Below are 27622 nucleotides of genomic sequence, written 5' to 3' on the forward strand. Positions count from 1 at the left end.
AAAAAGTATAATAATGTGAATACTTTGTTTATTTTAAAAAAAACTATTTTGTTTAAGTATGTAGTAATTATATGTATAACTATTTGTTAGTAGTAGTTATATGTGTAATTTCAGAAATTCATAACTATAACCCAGAAACTTTCACTATTTACTTCAGTTAAGGGATAATTTATTTATCAGTAAATTTTGTTTTAATAACCCATGACACCTGCTTTTTTGAAATAAAGTTGATGCTATTAATTTTCTATTAAAAAGGAAAAAAATAGCTATAAGCAAGTTTTTGTTTTAGTTATATATGTACAGATGGCTTTTACACGGAAGCGTCCACATATAGAATCAGATGAAAGCAGCAGTGATGGAGATGATTTAGAACAAGTATGTCTTTTGTCTGACAATCTGGTGTGTTTATTTTAAGTAAATATAATTATAGTATGCAATGTCCTTATCATTTTCTTTAGTATGTGATTAGGTATTAAGTATAATAGGTATTATGACTTTTTATTTACTTATTTTCTTTTTTTATATTTAAAAAGTGCTAAGAAAAATATGGTTTCTACTGAAAAAAAAAAAGGAAGCTGTGTGAATAACAATCATTGTTTCTTTTATATTTTCTCATTAAGTTATAAAAAACCCAATTATACTTTAGTAGTTCAGTTCTCATTAGTTCAGTTTCTTTAAAAGTTAGTATTCCTGTTATTGATTGTTAATCTTCTTCCTTTCAATAAGGTAATACTTAAAAATATGCATAAGAACAGCTAAAATATAGTAGTAAATAATCTTTTATTACTCTCTAACCTCAGTGCTTTTAATTGGTTGATTTGAATCAATTAAGTTAAATACTTTGTAACATTTTGAGATTATTTTTTCAAAATCAATTTAAGCTTAATATTTTTAAACTAAATACTTAGTTGGTTAAACAAAAGCAAATTTGAAGTTGATAAATACTACTAAATCTCTAGTTTAATAACATCATGAGCCAGGGCCCCCTCTGTTTTTATTCTTGTCTTTTTATAGTTTTTTTTTTTTTTTATCTTTTTTTAAAGAAACTTTTACAGAGTTCTTCTGGAACTAGCTCACAAGCTTGCAAAAAAAAGTTTTTATTAAAGTATTCTATAAGAATATATATACAATCATTATGAAATTCCTTGATTCTACCTTATCACATGTCTAGCTTTTCTCAACTTGCATAAAGGTTTTATATGAGAAAAATAGCTAAACATTTTTTGTGTTATATTTGATAACCAATCAAAGTATAAGAAAAAACCTTAGTTATTTTTAGTTTAAGTCATTCAGCATATTTTATAAGCATCAAAATTCATTCTAATTTTGCTATGTTAAAAACTGCCATTGCATAGACCTTGTTGCTTGTCAAATTGATTAATAACCAATCTTTTTGATAAATGGGTCGTTTTCATATCTTTTTATTAAGTTTTGACATGGATCACTCCTAAGATTAATAAGTGTTTCTCAAATCACAAAGAAAATTTACTTTCTCTCTAATCCATTGCACTGAAATATTATTTGATGACTTTTCCGTGCAATAACAGCATACTTAAGACATTAGCCAACTAACAATATAAGTTTCACTTTATGTAAAGATTTGTAATTCTAATTCAACTTTTTTAAATTTGTTATCAAATGTTTTGGTATATACATAATTGATATTAAAATAATTATGTGCTACCAAATAATTATAGCTTCTACATAGCAAAAGTATGGCTGAGAAAATTGTAATAAAATTTAAGATAAATGTTAGGTTCTTATCAATAGTTACAAATATTTTGTATTATTAGATGTATATTTTTTATAAAGAATTTGTAATAATTTTCAATTTTGAGCAAATGATAATGTAATGTCACAAAATTTTCTAACATTTTTTTCCTTTTTTGAGCAAATAATAATGACATCACTAAATTTTCTAACATTTTAAAAAATATTTATATATTTTTTAGTAATAAGAAGTTTTACACCTTTTTTTTTTAAATCTAAACTTGTTTCCAGAAGGGTATGTAATGCTCATCCTAAAGTTAGTCTGTGACTTTGGTAAGTATGTTAATTAGATTTAAAAAAAGTCATGTTTTGATATTCCAGTACATTTAACTTTTTCTATGAAACTTTAAGGTTAGTGCTACCCATATTAGCTCATTCATGTTTGGATCATGAAAACTAAGGGTGTTGACTTGAAAAACTTTCGAAATATATAATTATAATAGATTTATTTAAGGTGTTATTTACTAGCATTCTCTGTATTAAAATTATAATGTGCAAATTCAAAATAAATAAATAAATAAAAATACAAAATTTCCATGCTGAAGTTCTATTGCCAACTTTTGATTTTCTTATAGCTTTTTTAGTTATAAGAAAATCATTAAACATGTTTCATTTTAAAATTTAAAAAGTTATCATAAATGTTTCTAAGATAGACAGTGTAATAGGGCAGCAATTGGCGATCTGTGGCCTATTGAAAGATTGTGATTACAATTCGCTTATTAAGTTAGAATCCCATATATCATTTCTAGTACCACACCAATAACACTTTTGCCAATGCTTTTTTTTTTTTTTTACTGATATCACTTATTAAGTAAACCTGACTCATATTTTAAAACTCATCAGCATTCTAAGCAATGTATCAAAGTAGTGATGCACTGCAAAGTATGAAAATAATAAAAGCAAAATGGAAAAATCCTGCAACTATGTTGATAGACTATAATGCAAGTAATGAAGGTGCATTAAGCATTAAATCTCTAAATACGGAAACTGTGGTGTTTACTGTAAAACAATCATATAAAAAGTAGATTGTTTTTACAGCTTGTAAAAAACACAGTTTACCCAATCTGTTACTATTAGTAAACTATTGGTATTAGCAATAAAAAAAGTTAACAATTATCTCTTGTTTCAAATGAGAGAAGACAAATTTCTCAAAAAATGATCTAGAGAAACAACTTATAATTGATTATTAACTTTTAGTTATATTTTTGCTTTTGTGGAGAAAATATAATTGAAGTTCTACATTTCCTTTGCTCCAATTTTTTTTAACAGCTTTAAATTTTTTGTAATGTTGCACAACCTGCAGTAAAAAGTACTTCTGCTTCTCATTCTCAACTAATTTTCTCAATTAGCACTTAATTATACTGTGTGATTAAGGCTACACCTCTCTCAACACAGTCATTTGCAACTCTCAATCACTAACTCTTTAATTAGCATTTTTGTAAATGTCATGTTTCCCAGCTAGCTGGATAAATGTTAAGCAAAGTCTATTTGTAAGTTCCCAAATGTTGAAATTTAATGTTTTTCACTCAGCTACCATAAGTCTTGTTTAAATGCAGCTGTTGCTTTCTAAACTTTTTGTCTAATGTTTTGTGTATTTTGAATTTTTTAAGCAGTATCAGATGAATATGATGAAATTCAGCACCCTTTAATTGTTAATTACTCAAAAACTGTTTAACAGATTTTTGTAATTTTTTCACAATGAAGCTGACTAAATTATTTATTTCAATCATATTTTATATTTTTAATTACAAACTTAGAAACCAAATATTTTGGTGAGTACTTGACATAATTGCTGGATCTTGTTTTGAGTTAATTTTAAACAAATAGTTGGAATTGGCTTTGACATTATATCTAAGAAAAACCAGCTGTCATTCCACAGCATGTACATGAATTGAAAAATTGTTAAAGAAAGATCTTCTTAACATAGCATTTTTACATCATATGCATGAAATTATTTTCTCAAACGTATTTAAGTGTCTTTTTAGACTAAAACTTTATCATTTAAATGTTTCAAAAATTAATGGAACTATATTGATCGCCATCAATTTGAATTTAAAATTTTCAATGGTACTAATAGTATTTATTTAAAATAAGTCAAAGATGTCACTGTTAGTTTTCTAAAAGTTGTTTACCAACTGTTAACCAAACAAGGCATGGTTACAAGGAACATTTAGAAGTCACAATAATATTTTTTAGATAAATTCTTCCTAGAAGACACCATTTAACGCAGTAGATGGCTAAGGTCATCTTTTAGAAATGTTTATGTAGATCAGTTGAAAGGTAGATATGTAAATTATTGTCAACTAAATAAGTTTTATCCTATTTTTTATCTTAATTTCATCATATTCAACTGATGCTGCTTAAAAAATTCAAAATATTAGACAAAATTAGTTAGAAAGCAACAGCTGCATTTAAACAAGGTTTATGGTAACTGAGTAAAAAACATTTTGACATTTGGGAACTGAAAAATAGACTTTGCTTAACATTTACCCAGCTAGATGGGAAACATATGACATTTACAAAACACAAACTAAAATAGCACTTAAATGTACCTGCATCACTGAAGAAGATAAAAACTGTTAAAAATTCAGGTGATTAAGATAAACTTTAAAATGTACAAACAAATTGAGGCTAGTATAATTAATTGGCAGTTGTGTTGGACAGGATTAGGACCAGTGAGGGACAATCATTTATCTTTGTGGCTACAGCAAAAAGTCTAGGTGGGATATCTACTTAACATGAAGTTATAGTATGATAAAGTTGCATCATACTAAACTTTGAATGGCCAATTTATAAAGGAGTCATTTTCACTGACCAGAAAGTTAATTTCTAGCAATATTCTTTTAAATGATATAATCAAGCATAGGTAAAAAGAATGGAGCATGTGTGCTCTTGGGAAACTTTTTTGGCTTGCTTGTAAATACCATATTTTTTAGAATAGTTGCATTTGGCTGCATCTACATATTGGCCTGAAGTTGCTAAGTCAGCATGTTACTGAAATCTCCATTTTTACTGTGACAATTTACATCCAAACTTGGTTTACAGCATCACTAGCCTTATATGTTACAAACAATCTTTTCCAGCTGATAATGGACTTGATATAATACAATCAACCAATTATTGTGAAAGCCACAGTCAAACAAGGTGTAAGATAATTTATGCAATCATCCATAATGAGAATATATTTAAAGATCTTGATTGCAGCAAAAAAACTAAAAGTCCTACTTTTGAATTATAACATTTAGTACCTAAAACTGTCTATTTTGTTTAAAATTTTATTAAAATAGGTATAAATTTGATTTTGGAAGGTACAAAAAGATACACACACATACATACATGGAAACCCAGAGCTACTTGGCTACAAGGATAAATTGGCACACTACATTTAACTTAAGAGTTTTCCACCAGAAATTTTCAGAATCCACATGGAGCATTCCTACTTAATTAATTTTTCAGTTTAACATCAGGGCAATTAGCTATTTGATGCTATTTTAATAGAAGGAAGGTCTATTCAAAAGACTGCAAAAGACTTTAATATTCCTGCAGGAGGCCTGTCCTGATACTGTAAAAAATAACAACAACAAGGCAAACAAACACTAGTTAACATCAAATCTAGGCAGGTAAGCTTAACTTTTTTATGTATATGTAACATACTTACATACATACATACATACATACATACATACATACATACATACATACATACATACATACATACATACATACATACATACATACATACATACATACATACATACATACATACATACATACATACATACATACATACATACATACATACATACATACATACATACATACATACATACATACATCTGTGTGTGTGACATTTTTAATACTTCAATATTTTTGTGGATTTGTTTACATCAATTATTTGCACAATATCACAAAAGCTTCTGACATTTATTACAGACTTTCTCCCAAAGAAGTGAGGAAACTAGGTTTCCAGTATGGTAAAGCTAACAACATCAAAATGCCACAGAGTTAGAGTAAAAATGAAGCAGCAGGATTAGACTGGTTTAAGGCTTACCTCAAAAGGTAACTAAAGAGATAACTAAAAAAAGGTCAGCTAGCCTTATTTTAATCCCACTAATGTTAGAAAGTGTTTTTAAAAAAATTTAAAAGCTGTTCTTAACTATTTAAAGCTGGAAAGTGGAGATATTTGGAATAAAGATGATATTGGTGTTACCACAATTCAAGCTCCAGATCATGTTGTAGCTTGTTGCAATTGCTGTCTCTGCCAGTGGGAATTCTACTCCACCTTTTTTTGTATAACCACAAGTGAAGTTTAGAGAGTATTTTTTAAATGGTCCTCCCAATGGAAGTGCAGGTGCTGCAAACCCTTCTGGTTGGATGACTGAAGTAAAGTTCTTATAGTTTTCCCATCATTTTGTCAAATATACTAGAACCTCAAAAGAAGGATTTGCCTTATTGCTATTAGACAATTAAGACTCCCACCTTTTCAATAGAAACTTTAGACTACTTGAAAGAAAATGGTGTATCAAATTGTTCATTTCCACTTCCATGCAGTCACAAACTAAGTCCTTAGATTGCAGTGTTTTTGGTCTTTTTAAAAATACACAATCACAGCTTGCGATGCATGGATAACAATCCACTCGGGTTCAACATCAACAATTTACAGTATACCAAACAGTGAGTAGTTCATTTTGATGTGTACCCCAAACAACTGTGGTACACGGGGTATCACAACTGGGTTTAAAAAAGCTGGAATTTTCCCACTAAATGCTAACATTTTCAGTGATCATGATTTTATGCCTGCATATACTTCTGATAGACTAAATCCAAAAGCAGGTGCCTGCATATACTACCAATAGACTAAATCCAAAAGCAGGTGCCTGCATATACTACCAATAGACTAAATCCAAAAGCAGGTGCTGCTATGGAAAGTTTAGTGTTGAGTGTAGATAATGTTACTCATATTGATCTAACAATATCAGAAATGATTTAGAACCATATTGCCATATCTCATTTTTAGGCAATAATGATGTACTTAATCCAGATGAGCCAACTTCAATTCTACCTCCTAATGATTTGAGACCATTCACCAAAGATGAGTATTTAAAAAAAAGAGAAAAAGAATCTGCAAAGAAGAAAAAGTATATAGAAGAGTAAAAGAAAAGAAAAAAGTTTGATAAATTTAAAGTTGAGATGAGTAAAAAGCCAACTAGCAAAAGAAGTATATACCTAATGGAAAAAAGACTGAATCATGAAAATAATTTGATGAAGATGAATGTTTTTGTTTGGTTTGTGTTGATACCTTTTCTAAAAGTAAACCTTTGAAAATCTAGAATCAGTGCATTAATGTAACCTTTGGGCTCGTGAGTCCTGCATAATTGGAAACATTATTTTACATTTAAGACAACTGTAATGATGACGATTAGTAGTATAATTTTTACTATTCATACCATATAATAATGAAGTTAATTAGTATTTACTCTTTTTTTTGTAAGTATTATATTTGCATAAGAGCAAATAAACTTAAGGTCAAAGTTAACAATATTCTTGACCTTAACTTTTTTTTTTCTTTAGAGCAAAAAAAGTTATGGTCAAAAATATTGTTGGATGAATTTTATCAGCTTCCAAAAAAAAGATGCTTAATGTTGCTAAACTTGTCTCTTTTTATATGGTATGCCAACTTACACCAATAGTGTAGGCAACTTACCCCGGGGCAGGGTAAGTTGGTACACATTTTTTTTTGGAGGCCCTCTTTAGGCCACCAATTTTTTTCCATAATGTTAGATGCTTGAACATGCTTGCCGCATTCATGTTCTTTTGAACTGCAGTTTGATGTTTTTTAAAAAATTCACCCAGAAATGCACAGAGCTCAAGAACTAAAACTGTAGCCAATTAACCCCGGTCTCTCCTACATAAACTCATTTATGTAAAAAAGTTCTGCTAAACTAAATTTAAGATTAATTTATTTTATTTTTATATATTTTGTTAAAATTATTTTGCTAATAATTTTTTTCCAGCAACTCTTAAATCTTTCAAAGAAAAGTAAACAAAGTATTGCAACAAATGTTGGACCTCCTATGATGAGTGATAGTGGTAAAGATGGCTCTGACTCTTCCACTGATGAAGATGATGATGAAGTAGGTGTTTTATTCATTTATAAACTCTATAAAATAAACTAATGGTTAAAGGTTCCTAACCCAAAAAATGTTAAAAATTTGTTACTTACATATTCAATTCTTCATCTAGCTACCTCATCAATCTCTTGTAGACAATAGATCACTTATAGTGATCTATTGTCTACAAGAGATTGATGAGGTAGCTAGATGAAGAATTGAATATGTAATTAACAAATTATAACAGATATAAAGCTTTTAATATAACTTGTTCCAAAATTCCTCCTGCTCTGAAGTGAGTGTCATCCAACATCCTTCAATAAATAAAAAACTAGTTTCTCAAACTTTTCTACATAACATCATGCAAACAATTGAATAAAACAAACAATAAAAAATCACCATCATTGTTAGTTATTAGAAATTTGAAAAATTTTTTATGCTCACCCATCATATACAGTGGATTGCATAAATATAGAGTCACTACTTTTTTAATGCAAAATTTTTGTTTTTTTTCAAAATTATCTTTGAAACCAACTAATTTGTACGATTAAAAGCATATTAAATGTATTAATTAATTAATTGATTCTCTATTGAATGGTATATAACTTGAGCTCGTTAGATTTACTAGTCTTGAGTAAATATTAATCCAATTAAAACATACCTGTATTTCTAATAAAGCAAAAATATGGAGTCAGTTAAAATTTAACAACTTAAGTTGAAATATCTCAAAAAAATATTATCCAAACGGTCTAAAATTTGGTGGTTGATTTCTTTTGAACTATATAAACGTTCTTGTGAAAATAAAGTTAAGTTATTATTTTTATATCTTGAGTTATTTGCATTGGTAATTGTTTGGTAAAGTGAAAAGACAAAAATGGGCAGAAAAGCTGTTTCAGACAATGTATGATGGCAAATTGTAGGTCTGCTAAAAGAAACTTAAATGTGTACAAATAATGTTGAAAAACCACGAGCTACATAATGATGTAAAAGATTTACCAATGCTTGGTAGGCCTTTAAAGCAAACTTCAAGAGATCAAAGTTATCTCTATTGAAAGGTTAGACAAGACCCTAAAATTTCTAACCTTGAACTTGCTGAAAGGTTCACAAATATGCCTAGTAATGTTAGTAGATGGAGTGTACGATAATGCCTAAATAAGAAAGGGTTTGATTGCTATGTTGCTGCTCAAAAACCACTTTTGCATGTCTCAGATAGCCTAAAAAGATTAAAATGGTATAGAGAAAGACTTCACTGGTCTGTAGAAGACTGGGCCAAAGTCATTTTCAGCGATGAATCCAATTTTAAGGTGATAAATTGCAAGTCAATATTAATCATCAAGAGGCTGGCCGGTGAAATGTTCAAAGAGCATTTTTGTGTACCAAGGATACAAGGTGGAGGAGGATCAGTCTGAATATGGGGATACTTCTCCCATAAAGGACCAGGGTCATACAACATTTATAACGGCAGAATTAACCAATACAACTACAAAGAGATCCTCAAAAATAAACTTTTACCAACAGCCAGAGCTTTTTATGGAAGATGACAACAATGGATTTTTCAGCATGATGGCGCAACAGCTCGCACTGTGATCTGGAAAAACATTATGTTCATGCTTTGGCCAGTTTATTCTCCAGATTTCAATCTCATTGAGAAATTTGGGCTTTGATAGACAAGAGGTTGGTCAAAGAGAGCATAACCAGTATTGCACAATAACAGCAGGCCTTGGAAAAGCTTTGAAAAGAGAATTATGCATCAGACTAATTGAGTCTATGCCTAGACGTGTTCGTGCATGTGTGAAAGTTTGTGCATGTGTGAAAGTTCGTGGTGTGCATACAAAATACTAAAGTGCACCCTGGCTCTATATTTTTGCTCTGTTTTTTATTATTTTTTTTTAACAGTTGTATATATTTCTCATAAAAAAGTATTTAAAATTTTTTTTTTGAAAAAATTTTTTTTCCTATTTTGTTTATAATACCACTTAATAAAATTTAAAACAATTTAAACTGTTAGCTTTTTTGTTTGCTTTAAATTTTAAAAAAGTATTTAAAAAATCATATTAAAAATCAACTGACTCTATATTTATGCAACCCACTGTATGATCAATGTGAAATAATAGGCATTGTCTTTTAAAAAATTGAATTTTTAGATTTTGTTTTAAAAAATGGACAATTTAAAAACTATAATATCTTATTTATAAATAAAGAAAAAAACTGTTATGGTTTTTTTCAAAAAAAAAAAAAGTATTTTTTGAATAAAAATCAGTTAGCCCTTATATAAAAAACTCCATTATCTGCAATAGATCTCAATTTAGCTTTGACACTTATAATTATAAAAAATTCAAATCAAGTTCTTTTAGTTTTAATTTAATGTGATCAATCAAGAATCTCTTGAAGCTTGCTAACCTCCTTCATAAACCTTTTTACTTAAATGTCCACAAAAGTTCTTAATTGATTGTGCTTGAGGCATATTTGCTGGGTTGGATTCCTTATTAACATATTTGGCATATTTTTCCATCCGATTTAGAGATTCTTTAGAGTAACAAGAACTTGCTAAACCTGACCAAAATGAATAGTTAGAGTTAACATGATACTCGCGAATGAATGGAAGAAGTTGTTTTTCTAAACATTTAATAATATATTGATGTAATAATTTCTACAGCCTTGGAAGTAGATACAGTTATCCACATTAACAATTTTTTCAGAAATTTCTCTTCTCCTACACAGCAAACACTTTCTGGGGATGTTTCTTTGATGTGTAGTATCCAGTGCATAGTATCCAGATTTTCCAGAATTGTTGTCACCATTAAGAAGTGTTTTAGAATTATAGAGCTGGTTAACAAGTTTTATGCTTCTTTTATTTGCTTTTATTTATCATTTCTTAGTGTATCTTTTCATATTTTTTGTATTGAAAATTAACTTTTTTTTTTAATTGAAGATCAATTGTTGATTGACACCAAATTTAAAAACCAATTTTCACTGACTAACCACTTTTTGGTTATTGACAAGTCTTTTTAGTTTGTCTTTCTTATCTCTAATCCAGAATGTCAGATGACCAGAGTGCCTTTTATCAGAAAAAGAAACTAGTAGTTTTAAGTCTTTTTAAGTTATCATAGATTGTATTTTGAGCTATAGCTTCTTTTTCTAAATGGTTTTTGATTTCATTATTTTTTTAAATTTTTTATTCTAGGGATATTACAAAAACAATTTCAAGATGTTTTTGAAAAGATTCTTGTTTTGATGCATTTAATCACATTTTAAGTAAATGTGTTTTAAATGTTAAAATAAACATTTCATAGATTTTCCTTAAATATGCATCAAACCACATAATTGTTTAATAAACTAGAAAAACCAAATTAAAATTTGTCCAATAACTCATACATAATCCATTGTAACCTCCAAGTTTAGCTTTTATTTTAAGTATAACTTCCTATTTTAAATCTAACCTCATACCTTTCATTTGAACACATGCAAAAATTGTATGTTTGGTCTTTAATTTTATTTTTGTTAAAAGTTAAGGAAGTTTGATTGTTAAAATTGTTATTTGTTCTTTGTTAGTGGACTTTGCATTCTGAGGGAAAAAACTCAAAAAAGAAAAAAGGTAAAATAACAGAGAAAAAGAAAAGCGTCTCTGATCATGAAGAAGAAGATGGTGAAATTGCTGATGATGAGCCTGAAGATGGAGAAGGTGTCTTAAAAAGCAAATTTTGTTCATGTTTAAATTTATTATTGTAATGGAGTTAAAAATCTGCCTACAATAGTTTAATAGTTTATTTTATCAGTAATACAAAGCTCTTTTTAAGTTTTTTTCTTATATACTTGCTAACCTAAATATGCAAGGTCTAAGTTTAAATGTAACAAAAATGTCAAAATTCATTATTGAGGAGTTATTTAATATATTTAAAAAATGTCCAAAGTTATAAAAATGTACTTAAATTTTTTTTGTAATAATGTTTATTAGGCTTTTCCAGGTGCCATTTAAAGTAATTTAAGTTTACTACCCTTTATTCAAAAGTTAGGCTTTAATAAAAAAATCACTTTAAAAATTTTTGCTTAATATGTAATTCATAACAAAAAATAAACAATAATTTAGCATATATCAACAAGTACAACAAAATCTAACTAAATATTTTCATAAAATCTTTTTCTAACTTTAGAAATGTTATATCTGTGGTGCATTCTTGCAAAATTTTTTGTTATCAAAAAGTTTTAGATTTGAAATAGTTTCCATTTAGTAGAAAGTCATTTAAAACAGCTGTCCTTATAGGGAAACACCATGCCTATTGGTTGACTTTGTATAAAATAATAGTTAATTTCAAGTTAACTAGCTATCTACAGATTATTTTATTCAAGTATAAAACTTTACTAAGATTACTAATGTGTAAAAGAATTTACAAGGTTTGGTTTAAGGTCTATTTTGCCTAATTGGGAGAAAAAGTGTGTTTGTTGATTGGAAAGAGGCTAAGTAATCAAGTTAATTTGTAATTTTATATTCATTTAACAATAATTTGGATGTAGCATTTTTAGTTTCTTGCTACTTTAGTATCCAGTTCTTCATCTGATGATGGTTCTGATGAAGATCTTCCTGCATTTGATGATGGACTGGATGAAAACCTAATAGGAAATGAGGATGATAGATTAATGTTAGAACAAATGACTGAAAAGGAAAGAGAACAAGAACTATTTAACCGAATGGAAAAGCGTGAAGCAATGAAAACTAGACTTGAAATTGAACATAAATTACATACAGAGCGTAAAAGAGAACGCAAAAATAAAAAGGAAAAACACAAAGATACTCCATCAAGACTTAATGATAAAGTGACCTATTTCAATAGCATTGCTTCAAGAAAAGGAGAGAGAAAACGAAATTTGATAGAAGATAAAAAGCTTAAGGCAATGGATGAACTTAAACAGAAGCGAATTGAAAAAAGAGAAAAACTGGAAAACCGGAATAAGAAGGAACCATTGAATACAAAAGATGTTTATTCTGATGAAGATGATGAAGAAGAGGAATCAGAGAAAGTAGAAGCTGCAGATAGTGACAAAAGCTCTGTTGAGCTTGCTTCTGATGATGAGGAAGAAAAAGAAGAAGATAAACCTATCAGTTCTAGAGAACAACTTGAAAAAATAAGATTGTCACGTTTTAAACTTGAAAAGTAAGACTGTAAAGGTTATTTATTCTTTATATAAGCTGTGAATTTTTTTTTTTTCTGGATTTCTATTTTATGAAAGATTTATTTTTCCTTTTCTTCTAAAAATCTATTTAAAAGGTTTTACATTATTTAACAGCAAAAAACTTTGTCATTTGTTTTTATTTATCGTTTTATAACTAATAGTCAATTTTGTAAAGAGAAAACTTCCCTTCTGATTGTTACAAAGATCATAATAATTGATAATCATGCTTAAAATACTTTTTTTTTACTTTGCTACTTTTAGATGGGTTCACTTACCTTTTCTTCCACGTGTTGTAACAGGATGCTTTGTGCGCATGGGTATTGGAAACCATGATGGAAGATCTATTTATAGAGTAATACTTTAACTTTAATGCAGTCAAATACTTAATGTTATATACTAAATAGATTGCTTAAAAACTATTTCTTAAAGTTTTTTAAGATGTTTTGTTATTAAACCTATCTATCATATTATATTATAAACTTAGAGAAAACAAGATACAGAAAAAGTTTTTATTCAAATTGGTTTTGTTTGCTAAGAGTCATGAATTGAATAGTGCCTGGCTAAATATCTTAGCTTGACAGTACAAAAACTTTCTATTTTATTGGGCTTTGTCATTTTGTAATTGGAGTTACACTATGAGTATCTATAAGAAGTAATATATCTCTATAAAACATTTCCTTAACAGATGTCCTTATAAAATACTCTTAACTATTATAAAAAATGTTTTCATATCCCTTCAAAATGATCCATAATGGCTTTGGGACTAAGTTTTATAAAAGCCTAAAATTTTTACATCATAATGCTCTAATATTTAAGTATAAATTTCAAGCTGTCAGTAAGCCTACATTTTAATAATAAGATTTACAGTTTGTTTATAATTGATAACTAATGATGATGTATAGTAGTTAAGTTGTTAACTTTTCTATGCAATTAATTTTCATAGATTTTTTTTCATCAAAAATCTGGTTATTGGATTTTTTGAAAATCTAATTCTAGAAATTTAATTTCTAAAGAGCACTTCTCATTTGCATAGGTAACTGCCATAATCAGTTAAGAAATTACTTTTATCTTCTGAACAACTTATCATAAGAAAAGTTCAAATGTTAAACATACTAGTATTTGAATAATTATTTCTAAAAATAATTGTATTAAATTTTTGTTTTTATGTTTAAATAATCTTTCAATATTGTATTTTCAATTTTTCATAACAACCAGTTCTCATCATTCAATTATAGAAAAAATGTTCAAAGCATTCTTTTAAAACTTTTTGTGAACACCCAAATACATAGGTCAACTAAATTTCTCATTTTTTAAAATAAAAATCACATTAATTTATTTCTTTTTTTGTTTGTTTATTAAGTTCTAATTATTTTCTTCAAAATGAAAAATATTTTATTATATATACATGGGCGCCGGCAGAATTTTTTTAAAGGGGGGGGGGGGGGGGCAAAATAAAATTCAAAAGTGATATTTCAAAAACTACAAAAATGCATCAATTAATCAAGTCATTTTATTAAACCAGTGACAACAGAAAATTAAAGAAAATGTAAAACTAAAAACACAAGAGTTAAATCTAATGATTTATTCAGTAAATAGAAATTGTAGTCGTTTGCGTTCACTGCCAAACTTATTTACAATTAGTTCCATAAACTCAGATTTTCTGGAGCGTATTTTTTCACGATGCACGTGAAAAAATTTTGTGAACACCCAAATACATAGGTCAACTAAATTTCTCATTTTTTAAAATAAAAATCACATTAATTTATTTCTTTTTTTGTTTGTTTATTAAGTTCTAATTATTTTCTTCAAAATGAAAAATATTTTATTATATATACATGGGCGCCGGCAGAATTTTTTTAAAGGGGGGGGGGGGGGGGCAAAATAAAATTCAAAAGTGATATTTCAAAAACTACAAAAATGCATCAATTAATCAAGTCATTTTATTAAACCAGTGACAACAGAAAATTAAAGAAAATGTAAAACTAAAAACACAAGAGTTAAATCTAATGATTTATTCAGTAAATAGAAATTGTAGTCGTTTGCGTTCACTGCCAAACTTATTTACAATTAGTTCCATAAACTCAGATTTTCTGGAGCGTATTTTTTCACGATGCACGCTCAGCATGCAAAGCCCAGACAAACGCTCATAATGCTAATAATGCTAAATTATACCAAATAATGCTAAATTATATAATAATATAATGATTAGTTAAAAAACATTGATTTATTAAATACAAATTAAACATATTCCAAAAAATAAAATAAAAATTAAAATGCAGCTGGTTAATTCAAGTTAATCAAATTAAATATATATAATTATAATAATCAACATTTAGCTAGCAAAAAACACAAGGTAATAATATTATTAAAATGAGTATAACACAATAAATAGGAAAAAAATAAATAGAAATACAATACAAACAACAAACATTTTGCCAACAAACAAAAAAACAACAGCATAAAAAAGTAAATGAAACTCACACGTTAAAAAATAATTTAAAAAATTTGATCAGTGCATCCAATTCTTTCTTCGTTAGTTTGAAGTTTATTTGTTTGTGTAAGAACCTTGTCATTGTAATTCAATTTCTTTTTTATTATTATTATTTCCTTTATTTTCCTTTTTTTTCTTCCTCTCTTCCTTTTGTTTTCTATACTTCTCCTTTATCTATTGTTTTTTTCTATTTATTCCTTTTTTATTTTTCTCTGATCTATTTCTATCATATTTTTTTAAAAACTTTTATTCTAACATCTTTTTTTAAAAATATAAAAAATGCCTTTATAAAAAAGCTTCTGCCATTGTGGAAGTCATTGCATTCGATAGTAATATTTCATTTAAACTGTTGTCATTTACATTACGGTGAGTAAACTATAAATGAGTTAAATTGATAAGAAATCGAAATAAACAGTTAAAAGAAATTTTGTGAGTATCAAAATTTGCTATTTTGCTTTTCCAGGGGGGGGGGGCAACTGCCCCACCTTGCCCTAGCCTGCCGGCGCCCATGTATATATATTTGGTATTAGCAAGAAGGTTTCTGCTATAAAAATTGCTACAAACATTTTAATTATATATTTTGATATACCAGTACGCCTGTACACTGTACAAAATGTGCTGTAAAAAGGTGACTATCATGATCACATTGCACAGAAAAATACTTGACTTACTTGGTCAGTAAGTTGATTTATCTTAAGCCATTTAGCCCACTCAATTGTTTTGGAGTAAGGTAGTTTGTCTACCTAGATAACCTCAAACAAAATCTACTCTCAAGTTCCTGACAATTGCTTATAAAATCTGATTTTGCTTTCCACCATGACAATGACCCAAAGCACACTGCAAAAAGTGTGAAGCATTTGTTTCTTCTTTCTTTTTTAAAATATTTCCTTAAAGCAGAAAGTCTAAATTTTTTTAGAATTTGTTAAATATTTTTCACAAATATTTCAATCATTTTATTGATTATTCACATTTTTTATTTTAAAAAATCAAATTTTATAACAAATAACAATTATTAAATAACCATGAAATATGTTTTTATTTGAAAGATAAGCAGTCATTGAGGTTTATATATATATATATATATATATATATATATATATATATATATATATATATATATATATATATATATATATATATATAAACCTCAATGACTGCTCTTTCCGGCCTTATAGTAAACCTGAAAATGTTTTAAGCTATATTCATGCTGAATCCAACCATCCTCCTAACATTTTAAAGCAGATCCCGCATTCCATCGAGCTACGATTGTCTGCCAATTCATCTAGCGAACAAATCTTCAGAAATTCTTCTTATATGTACGAGGAAGCCTTAAAAAAATCAGGTTACGACCAAAAGCTTATATACATCCCCAATTTACAACCTGTTAACAACAAAAGTCGTAAGCAAAGAATTATCTGGTTCAATCCTCCTTACAGCAAAAATGTTTGCACAAATATAGGAAAGCAGTTTTTAAACCTGGTCAACAAACATTTCCCAGTAAACCACAAACTCCATAAGATTTTCAATAGAAATTACATTAAAGTGAGCTACAGCTGCATGCCGAACATAAAAGACATCATAAATTCCCACAACCAAAGCATTCTGCAAAAAAATCAGCAGCAAAAAAACCCCAACATTAGAGAAAAAACCTGTAATTGCATCGATAAAACTAAGTGTCCTTTACATCAAAATTGTCTTACAAAAAACATAGTCTACCAAGCCACCATCTCTTCCAGCAACCCAGTAATGAAAGAAAAAATATATTACGGCATCAGCGAAACACCTTTCAAACTAAGGTATGCAAACCACCAAAAATCCTTTAACATTGAAAAATATAAGAACGACACAGAACTATCGAAAGAAATATGGAAAATGAAAGAAGAAAATTTCACACCTATTGTTAAGTGGAAGATAATCAAACATTGAAAATCATACAACCCGGCCACAAAATGTTGCATGCTATGCCTGCATGAGAAGTACATGATTATTATGTTTAATGAAGGTACCTTATTGAATAAGAAGAACGAATTGGTTTCAAAATGCAGGCATAGAAATAAATTTCTTCTTTCGAAATTTGATACTGGTGACTAGGCCTATATTATTTCTTTCTTTTCTTTTCTTTTCTTTTCTTTTCTTTTCTTTTCTTTTCTTTATTTCTCTATTGCTTTCTTTCATTTCTTTACTTCTTTATTACTTTCTCTCTTTCTTTCTTTTCCTCCTCTTTTTCCTAATATGACGTCAGCACACGATACAGTAATTTTTGCAATTTGTAACGGTTTTTATAGATTTTTGATTTGTATTTCATGGCTGATGATTGCCGCTAGGCATGAAACTTTAAGTACCATACATAGTTGTTGTTTCTTTGTTATATATATATATATACATATATATATATATATATATATATATATATATATATATATATATATATATATATATATATATATATATATATATATATATATATATATATATATATATATATATATATATATATATATATATATATATATATATATATATATATATATTTATATATATATATTTATATATATATTTATATATATATATATATTTATATTTATATATTTATATATAATTTTTACAATGTTATTTAAAATAAAGTTTAATAGTGGTGAAATTTTTAGTTTAGTGCAAAATGTTCAATTAATGATTGAGCAAACAAAACCGTATAAAGCAAAATACACCCTTGTGTGTAGAAGGTTTTCTCTATGAATTACATTAGTCATCTTCAAGAAAATTGAAATAACCCTTTACAAAAGTGTATCCATTATATTTTGGCTACTTTAAAAAAGCAATCAATTTTAAAACTATATATACAGGGTGACCGGAAAGTTCTGTCAGTACTTTACAATCAATTTATTTTTAATGTAATATACATAAACTACTGAAATTACAGTAACAGATCAAGTAACATATGTAGTGTAAGTATACCAAGAATTATTCAAATCGGTCTCCTTTTTGGTCCATTGTCAATGATAATCGATGATGCCATGATTGTATGGCAGCACGAATTGTTTCCATAAGAACTTTTTCCTATGATGGATGAGTGGCCTCCGTCCTCTCCCGACCTGAATCCACTTGATTTTTGCGTGTGAGGTATTTTGGAGTCTAGGTCAATGCTAAACAACATCACAACTTGGCCTCCGTGAAACGAATGATGATCCGCCAATGGGAAAAATTTCCTATGGAAACAATTCGTGCTGCCATACAATCATGGCATCATCTATTATCATTGACAGTGGACCGAAAAGGAGACCAATTTGATAAGTTCTTGGTATACTTACACTACATATGTTACTTGATCTGTTACTGTAATTTCAGTAGTTTATGTATATTACATTAAAAATAAATTGATTGTGAAGTACTGACAGAACTTTCCGGTCACCCTGTATATTTGGCTGCATTATATATATTACATAAGTGACAAATTTCCTTTTTTAAATGTTTGATAGTTCTTCATTAACTTTTAGGTAGCTGAAGTCATTGGAGTAACAGAAACTCCCAAAGTTTACAACCTTGGAAGCACAAGAACTAATAAAGGTTTAAAAATTCGGTATAGAAATTGGTTAAAATATCTTTAAAAGGTTTTTTAGAATGATAATTATCTTGTGAATTCAAAAAAAGGAGTTCTTGAGAATTACTCTGGAAAAAATATATTTTGCCTGAATATTTAGTGAAAGTTTCCTTTTTCGAACATTTAATTAAATTTTAGTCATTTGAACTTCTTAGGTAAAAATGTGCTAAACGAAAAAAAAGCTTTTTAAAATTTTCTGTAAACTTCCCTTTGTGTTTTTTTTATGTTTTTCCTACACATTAGGACAGGACAAAATCCAGTTGCCTCAAACAGACCATAATAAAAAGAAGCTTTCTGATCTAATGATCAATAAAAAATTAATTTTACTATTCTGTATCATGTTTAGTGGTCACAACTTTCAAAAAACATGTTATAATCTTTTTCAGTAGAAGTAAATAATACTGAGTATGAACAATAAAATATACTTCTAATATTATTTATCTTTGGAAACAAAGGGTATTTAATGGAGTATTCAGATAAATTTAATGAAATCACTTATATATTAATCAATCAGATGAATATTTTGATTATTTATATAGAATAAAAACCTCCTTTTTTCGTTTTTTTTTTATTAATTTTTAATTTAAACTTTTTTTGTAATTCCCTTACTCAGAGAGAGCAATTTATCTTTAATTAGGAATTACCTGAATATCAAGTATGTTGTTTTCTAAAAACAATAAGTTTTTCAGCATCTTAAAACAATACGTATTTTTCATTTGAGAAATCTTCATTAAAAGATTGTTTTTTATTCTTGATGTGAGTCCTCTAAGATCAAAAGAGAAATTTAGCATTTTCAAGATTTTTGTAATGGATAATTTTAATTTCAATCTTTAGCCATGGTATGCAAGAAAGAGTGTTTCGTATGGAATATGTTTCTAATCAGCAATTTACAGAATCAGAATTTTTAAAATGGAAAGAAGAGGTACTCCTTTTAAAATTATGCTTTTAAGCTAAATTAAAGACAAAAATTGTATTTTAAAATCAATGACTAATAAGCAGAATTAAAGTGTTACAAAGAACATTATATATATATATATATATATATATATATATATATATATATATATATATATATATATATATATATATATATATATATATATATATATATGTATGTATGTATGTATGTATGTATGTATGTATGTATGTATGTATGTATGTATATATATATGTATATGTATGTGTATATATCTGTGTGTGTATTTTGTTTGGCTTTTTTATTAATAGCTTTATTTATATATAGATGTCTCTGGTTGAACTTCCTCTTCCTACCATTTCTCATGTTAAGCGTAAGTTTGAGGAAATATCAGAGTCAAAAGTTTATTCATTTAAAGAAGATGATATTGAAGCGGTAAATTCTTTTATTCCATAATGCACAAATTTTTTTAAGTTTTTAACAAATGTTTGTTAAAAAAATTTAATTTATTTTTTTTCCAGATGGTTAAAGAAAAGAACCGATTTAGAAAGAACCCTTTTAATTACGCTTCTACAAAAAATACTTTATTAAGAGAAAAGGTTGTTTTTTTTATTTTCTATATTTAATCTACCATTTAATGATTTGTTTAAAACTAACAAACTTCAAATAAATTTTGTTAAATAAGATTTCTTAAATTAATAAATTTTATTAAATAAGATTCTTGACACTTTGAAAATATAAGACTTGATAAGTTTGTTGGTTGTTTTGTTTACCTAAAGATTATTATGTTCAGTTGAAACCATCTTTAGCTTTTGATGGTTTGTTAAAGTTACTGTTGCTTTTTAGCAATTTAGTTTTTCTATGTATAAAATTGTTGCTTTTTAATGCTGCTAGATGCACAAATAATTGTTAATTTCTAAATCTGAAAGTGGAAAGAATGTTTGTTTGATGTGGAGGCAACTTTAACAATAAAATGCAGCATTAATATTCTTTAACAAAAAACAGTAAGTTTGTGCAATAATTACTCTTTTTAGGAGTTAGCTGAACAAGCTGGTAATATAGCAGAATTGGAAAAAGTTAAAGAGAAATTAGAAGAACTTGAGGAAAGAGCCCAAATGTTAGATAGAAAAAGATCTGGAGCCCTTAATAATGTCAGGTACTTTTATTTCTGTTAAAACAATAAAGAAACAAGTTCAACTTTTGTTTGTAGATTGCATCTTACATTGATTTGTAATTTTGGTGATTGATGTGTTGTTTAGTCAACATATCAATCAACATACTTACAACATATTTAGGAAATATTTTTGCACATAACATGTATTATTTGTACAAACAATACAAAAACCTGAGCTATTAATGCTCCATAAATTCTTTTTTTTTTGGTACAGTTGGCTTCAAACAAATGTCTGCCAGTAATAATCATCCAATAAAAACTTCTTTTTTTGTGGTAATCTTTAAAATGGGTTCCTATTCATTCACTCCATTAGGATTTCAATTTTTGTGTTTTATTGATTGCTTTGCTTGTTAAAATTTTTTAAATTTTCAGCTTCATTAATGAAAGAAATAGGAAAAAGAATATATATGATGCTGAAAGAGCTGTTGTGGTGAGTCATTGATAAAGTATTCCTTTATATTAGGTTGGGGAACACTGGCTTTTTTAAGAAAGAATTTCATTGTTTGTCAATACTATAGATAATTAGTGCTAATAATTCTATTTATTGTTTTAGGCAATTAAATTGATTTTTTTTAAGTTTATTTAAATATTGTTAATTAACATGATAATTTGTGCTTGCCAAAACATGAACATTTACTCTCTAAATTATTAAAATCTGACTGCATTTACAACATAAAATAGCATTTTTCTGAATTTTCTAAAACCACTTTTTTTAGAAAAGAACTATCCCTCTTTCCTAAAAAAAGATTTTTGTAAAGATTCTTTATATCAAAATTTTTCAATGAAACTTTTAGTTTAGATATTATCCTCAGACTTATCATCTGACCTTGCTAAATTATAAATTTGTCACCAATAAAAATCTAAGAAGTTGATCTAAAATACTTTACATTTAAAATTAATTAATTTCACTTGTAAAAGTTTTTAAAGTTAAGATAATTTTATGAGATAACTTCCTTTTTAAAAATGTTCTATTTTATACTAATTACAGAGTTTGTTACAAATATTATGACATAAAGTGGTTTGTTAAATGTAGTTTTTCCATTTTAACATATTTAATTACATTTATGTCTAAACAGCATAAAGTTGTGTAATATAAGTATAAATAGTTCTGTTAAAAATTACTTATTATTAAAATAATTTTTTTATGTAAACAAATATGATTAATTTCATAAAAACTTGATAGAAGCCCTTTAAAACTATGTGTGATGTGTTAGAAAAACTTGATAGAAGCCCTTTAAAACTATGTGTGATGTGTTAGAAAAACTTGATAGAAGCCCTTTAAAACTATGTGTGATGTGTTAGAAAAACTTGATAGAAGCCCTTTAAAACTATGTGTGATGTGTTAGAAAAACTTGATAGAAGCCCTTTAAAACTATGTGTGATGTGTTAGAAAAAATCTATTCTTAGATACATTTGTCAGTTTTTGAGAAATAAAAAAACTGAGAAAACATTTTTATCTTAAAAGTTTGCAGTATGACAAGATTTTATAACTAATTTTAAGATCTTTAAATATAGTGATCCTCTATTTTAAAACAGTTTAACCAACAACTAGTTAGACCAACAACAGTTAGACCAACAACTAATGTTTGAAACATGTTGTGCATATTCTTAGTACTCAAAGCTTTGATAAAGAAAACATTAAGAACATCAAGATAACTGTCATACAATGAACGATGAAGGAAAATTAAATGAGATGTGAATATTAAATTTCTTTACCTGCATGGACCTTGAAAGCATTAAAACTCTACTGTTGTCTGAATTTCAATAAAATTTTAAAAATTACTCCTACAACTTTTTTTGCTTAAATTAATCCAATCATTGAAGAAGAATTAGAAATCAAAACAACTGTAATCTCTATAAGATAAATTCTTGAAAGACAATAATGAGTTTTATTAAAAAACGAATGTAGTTTCAGAAATAATTACAATTAAAGTTTAGAAAATTTTCATGCATTCAAAATAAGTTTTTTAATTATCTTCGTTTTAACTTTTAGTATCTCCACTCGTAAAGTGCGGAGTAACCTTTTAAAGTGTATTCAAAAAGTTTTTATTACTTTTCTATACATATTTCAAAAGTTTTCAAATTCTTTTCCTGACACAAAAGCATTCACGAAATTTTAAATGCAACTTTATTATCATCAAAATTTTATTTTGAAATATTTTACTTTTGCTTTACTCTATGTAAACAGCAAGTTTCTAAAAATGTTTAATTAAAAATCTACTAAAAAACGACTTCGCAAATTATGATTTCACGAGACTTAAAATGTGAAAAAAATCCATCATCTTAACATTCTTTCATATATGGACCCCGATATGCAATAGGGAACCAACTAAGATTTCTTTTAAAGATGAGTTATTAATTGGAAAAAATGCTAATTATAAATATCTATAATAATATTCTACTTATAGTCACATTAGCAAGAGGCTGTGAATGAATTTGTTAATAATTTCATACTGCAAAACTGAAATATTTCTAACTAAGAATTTTTAAACGAGAACCAAAGTCACTTGGTTCTATATTGCAGAACAAGACTTATTTGGTTCTGTGTTGCATATCTCCAGTAGGTATTGTCATGTGTATTACCCATAATAGCTATTATTATTATTACGCAAATAATTTATTTGCGTAAAAATAATTTAATGCGTATTACCTATAATAATTATTATAGGTTATACGCGGAAAAACAAAAAGAATAATCTTCAGACAAGTTTCATTACAACATGTGTTAAAGAACAGTCAAAACGACGAACCTTGCACACTCTAGTGCGAAACTCTCAAAAACGACAGTTCAGGGCAATATTTTGTTTATAAAATATAAATTTGTAGAGAAATGTTTGTTAATATCTTGAATGCTTCAACAAAACGTATAAATACTGCCCTTTACAAAACAAAGAACTTGAAAGTGTGTGATCAACGAGGTACAGGTGGTGGACACAATAAAATATCAGAACATCAAAAAAATTGTTTCATCAATCACATAAAAAAAAAAAGATACTTGTCACAAATGTGATACATTTAAAACAAATGTGATACATTTAAAACAAAAATAGGCTGTCTTCTAGAGGGTGGCGAAAAGAACATGATAATTTTAGAAAGAGACAAACATCAAAGACAAGCTGAGCAAGCTAGGACTGATTGAAGCTGAACACGCTGGGGAAAACATGAATTTAGATTTAAAGAAAGCAAAGAAAAAAACCGAAACTTTAATTTTTGATATGGAGAAAACACTACCGTTACGTCGCCTATTAACTATTATTATATTTTATAAAAGACAGCTATGGTTGTATAACTGTGGCATTAATGCAGGAAAACAAAAAAATCTGGATTGAAGGTGAGGCAGGCCGTGGTGCCCAAGAGGTTGACTCCTGCTTAAGAAAATATATCGAAAACAATATATCTAATGAGGTTGAAAATATTATTCTTTGGAGCGATTCTTGTGGCGGACAAAATAGGAATATAAAAATAACCCTCTTACTCAAGTCCATTTTAGACGTGTCAGTGATTTTGGGGACGTTGAATATAAAATTAAAAAGCAAAATAAAATCTTTTCTCCTGAAGATTACATCCAAAATATGAAAGGTTGCAGGAAGAAACGTCCCATTGTAGTTTATAGAATGAAAAAAGAAGATTTTGTTAGGAACTCAAATATTTAAAAAGTTATTTGCACTTATTTTCCTGCGGTAGATCACGTGTTTTATAATAATTTAATATCAGATTTAACAGTTGAAGAGGACATAGACGGCTACAATGGCGAAATAGATTTTGAACTTGAAGACAATAGTTAAAAAACATACCTTTGTCCACCACAAGAATCACTCCAAAGAATATTATTTAAAATTTTTCATTCTAGTGTCTTGACTTCATATTTGGATAATGCAAAAAAGAATCAATACTCACCCTGAGTGCTTACAATAAACTTTATGACTTCTTTGTTTGAAATACTTAATCATTGTGAATGTGAAATAAAAATTTTTATACTGTTGTTTTATTTTTCGTAGCAAATAATTACGTCTAGTTTTAAAATTGTTTTTCTTAATTATCTCGAAATATTGTAAATGTTGTTTGGTTCCCTATTTCATAACGGGGCCCATATCATCTTTAGTGAATGTCATAAAATTTAGATCATTATTGCTCAGATAACTTTAACATTACAGAAATTTAAATTCATTGATGCAAAAAAATTTCTTATTTACATAACGAATTATCTCTACAACGTTTTAAACAAGTGGAGCAGGTTTTTGCATCGTAAGGATATTTCTAAAAAATATTTCCAGCAAGGTTAATATGATATGTTGTTTTATTTAACACTATTAAAGATGTGTTTTTTTTAACAGGAAGAAGGTAAGTTAAAGAAAAACGATACTGATAATCCATTTACGCGAAGGAAGACTTTGCCGTTTATGATAATGAAAAAGGTTTGTCAAGCCTTTTATAAAAATACTTTTACCTTAGAAGTTTCACATTTTTATTATAGTTAATTGAATGCTTATCGATTAAAGCATACAGTTATTGCTAGTTAATAGTTTGTTACGCCTTTAAGTTGATATGTTTTGGTTTTGATTATACACATGTCGATCTGTATGATACACGTTAATTTTTATGATTTTATAAAATATTTGTTTACAACAGGCTGTTGCAGGTGGCGCGTCTCCTGGAGAAAAGGTTTTCTTAGTTTTAAACGTCATTTTTAGATTTCTCTCTAATCAGTTGGACTTTAACCTGATCATTAACGCGCGATTATTATTTGTTACTTAAATTTTTTTTAACAGAAAGATGACAAAGAAGATTGTGACACTACAAAACCTCTTTCTATGGTATATTTTTAAGAAATTCGGAGGGTTTTTAGTAGTGATTCTTAGAGAGAATTTTTGAAATGAATGCAAAATTAATTTTTGTTTAATTTTAGCATAATCTTGAAACGGATATTTTGAAAGAAAAGGTAATTTTTGTAGTATGCTCTGTAGAATGCTCTGTTGTACGTTAAATGTTTATAACACCGAAGTTTTTCGTACTGATTTCGGTGCAATCAGATCAAGTAGTTGACCTTCTTTTTCCAGACACTCGAGTCGCTTCTGTTCGCACCTAACATAAATAAAGTATCTTCTCGGTCTTCACAAGAAGACGAAGATCCTGATATGTTTTCTGCACATGATTTTGACGTGCAAATTGATCTTCCAATACCAGGTAAGAGTTGCTTGTTTGTTTTTTTTACGATCAATCAAGTATTAAAAAATTTTTAAACTTAAAAGCTTGTAAAGTATTAGAAAACTTATGAAAATTTAAGTCCGTGAAAGAAAGTTATAGTTTAGACTGCGTCAATTGTTTCTTGTAAGAACAGTTTTTTTTTTGTTTTTTTGCTGTTTTAGCATCACGTGTTATGTCCTTAACTCCAAAACCGGCTACTTTGCAACGTGAAAACTTCTCCAGAAAGTCACTTAATCTTGACGAATATAAAAAGCGTAAAGGACTTATGTAAACCGAAGCCATTTCCACGTACTTGAAAAAGAGGTAATACGATGTGTACCACAAAAGTTAATAAGTGGAGTTTGACTTCCTGGCTTCGAATCAAAAATAGCTTTCATTTTGGTGAACTAGCTTTTCCACTAAAAAAAACTGATTTTAAGGCGGCTCTTAAACACAAGATTAAAACTTGTATATTTATAGAAAAAAAACCTTTAACAAATTAGGTATGCGTTAATTACAAAAGATTTCTACGCTTGCTTGCTTTCTCATTTTACAATGACTCGTTTCGATTTCAATAGAATAAATTAACAAGGATTACGTTATCTCAGATGAAAACTGGGTTCCATTTTATGGTAATTTACTCAATAGAAACTGAAAAGAAGGTTTACAAATAATAAACATCTTATAATAAAAATAAATTTCTTAATAGCTTTAAACCTGAATTATGACATTGTTTTGAAAAAGTATCGCACAGGTATCTGTGACTTTAGGACTTGAAAAAAAGGTTGATAATGAGAAGAGTGCAACTTGCTTTGAAGAAGATAAAATGGAAAACATGAAAATTAAAATAAACCTGTTTCGTGAGACTGCATTGTAAATAAATATCGGCGACGCCCCTATGTTAACGTTCTCAAAGTAATATTTATTTAGTAAAAGGGAAATGCAATCGTTACATTTTAGCATAAATAAGTTCGTTATCATATTGGTGCAACACTGGAACTATATCAGACTCGCTGTGAGGAATGAGAAGAAAGATCTTATGAAATGAAGAAAATAAATATTTTATGAAATGCGTTTTAAAATAAACTAAAAATAGTTCTTTCACATTTTAAAATTTTTTAAATAATGCTTGTAAAACTTTGAATTTGTTGGTAAACGATAAAATTATAACCTCGTTGTTTATGAAGTTAAATTTAAATTTTTCCTTGAA

The 27622-nt window shown here is 27.6% G+C and overlaps 1 protein-coding gene across 1 annotated transcript; it reads left to right on the top strand.

Moving 5' to 3' along the window:
• The first annotated feature begins 264 nt into the window (after positions 1 to 264).
• Positions 265 to 26934, top strand: LOC145183255 (RNA polymerase-associated protein RTF1 homolog). The gene is made up of 17 exons (XM_090086273.1): positions 265 to 375; positions 7785 to 7904; positions 11433 to 11562; positions 12418 to 13030; positions 13311 to 13401; positions 19035 to 19117; positions 19973 to 20060; positions 20382 to 20489; positions 20576 to 20653; positions 21089 to 21210; positions 21601 to 21658; positions 25563 to 25643; positions 25858 to 25890; positions 25998 to 26042; positions 26135 to 26167; positions 26286 to 26412; positions 26595 to 26934. Exons 1-17 carry the CDS (start codon positions 304 to 306, stop codon positions 26702 to 26704), a joined length of 1992 nt encoding a protein of 663 aa, XP_089942399.1. The 5' UTR covers positions 265 to 303; the 3' UTR covers positions 26705 to 26934.
• The last annotated feature ends 688 nt before the right edge of the window (positions 26935 to 27622 follow it).

The sequence above is a fragment of the Hydra viridissima genome, unplaced genomic scaffold, assembly GCF_058129835.1.
Source record: "Hydra viridissima isolate aposymbiotic clone 2 unplaced genomic scaffold, HvirCarnegie_v1 scaffold_4, whole genome shotgun sequence".
Classification (NCBI taxonomy): Eukaryota; Metazoa; Cnidaria; class Hydrozoa; order Anthoathecata; family Hydridae; genus Hydra; species Hydra viridissima.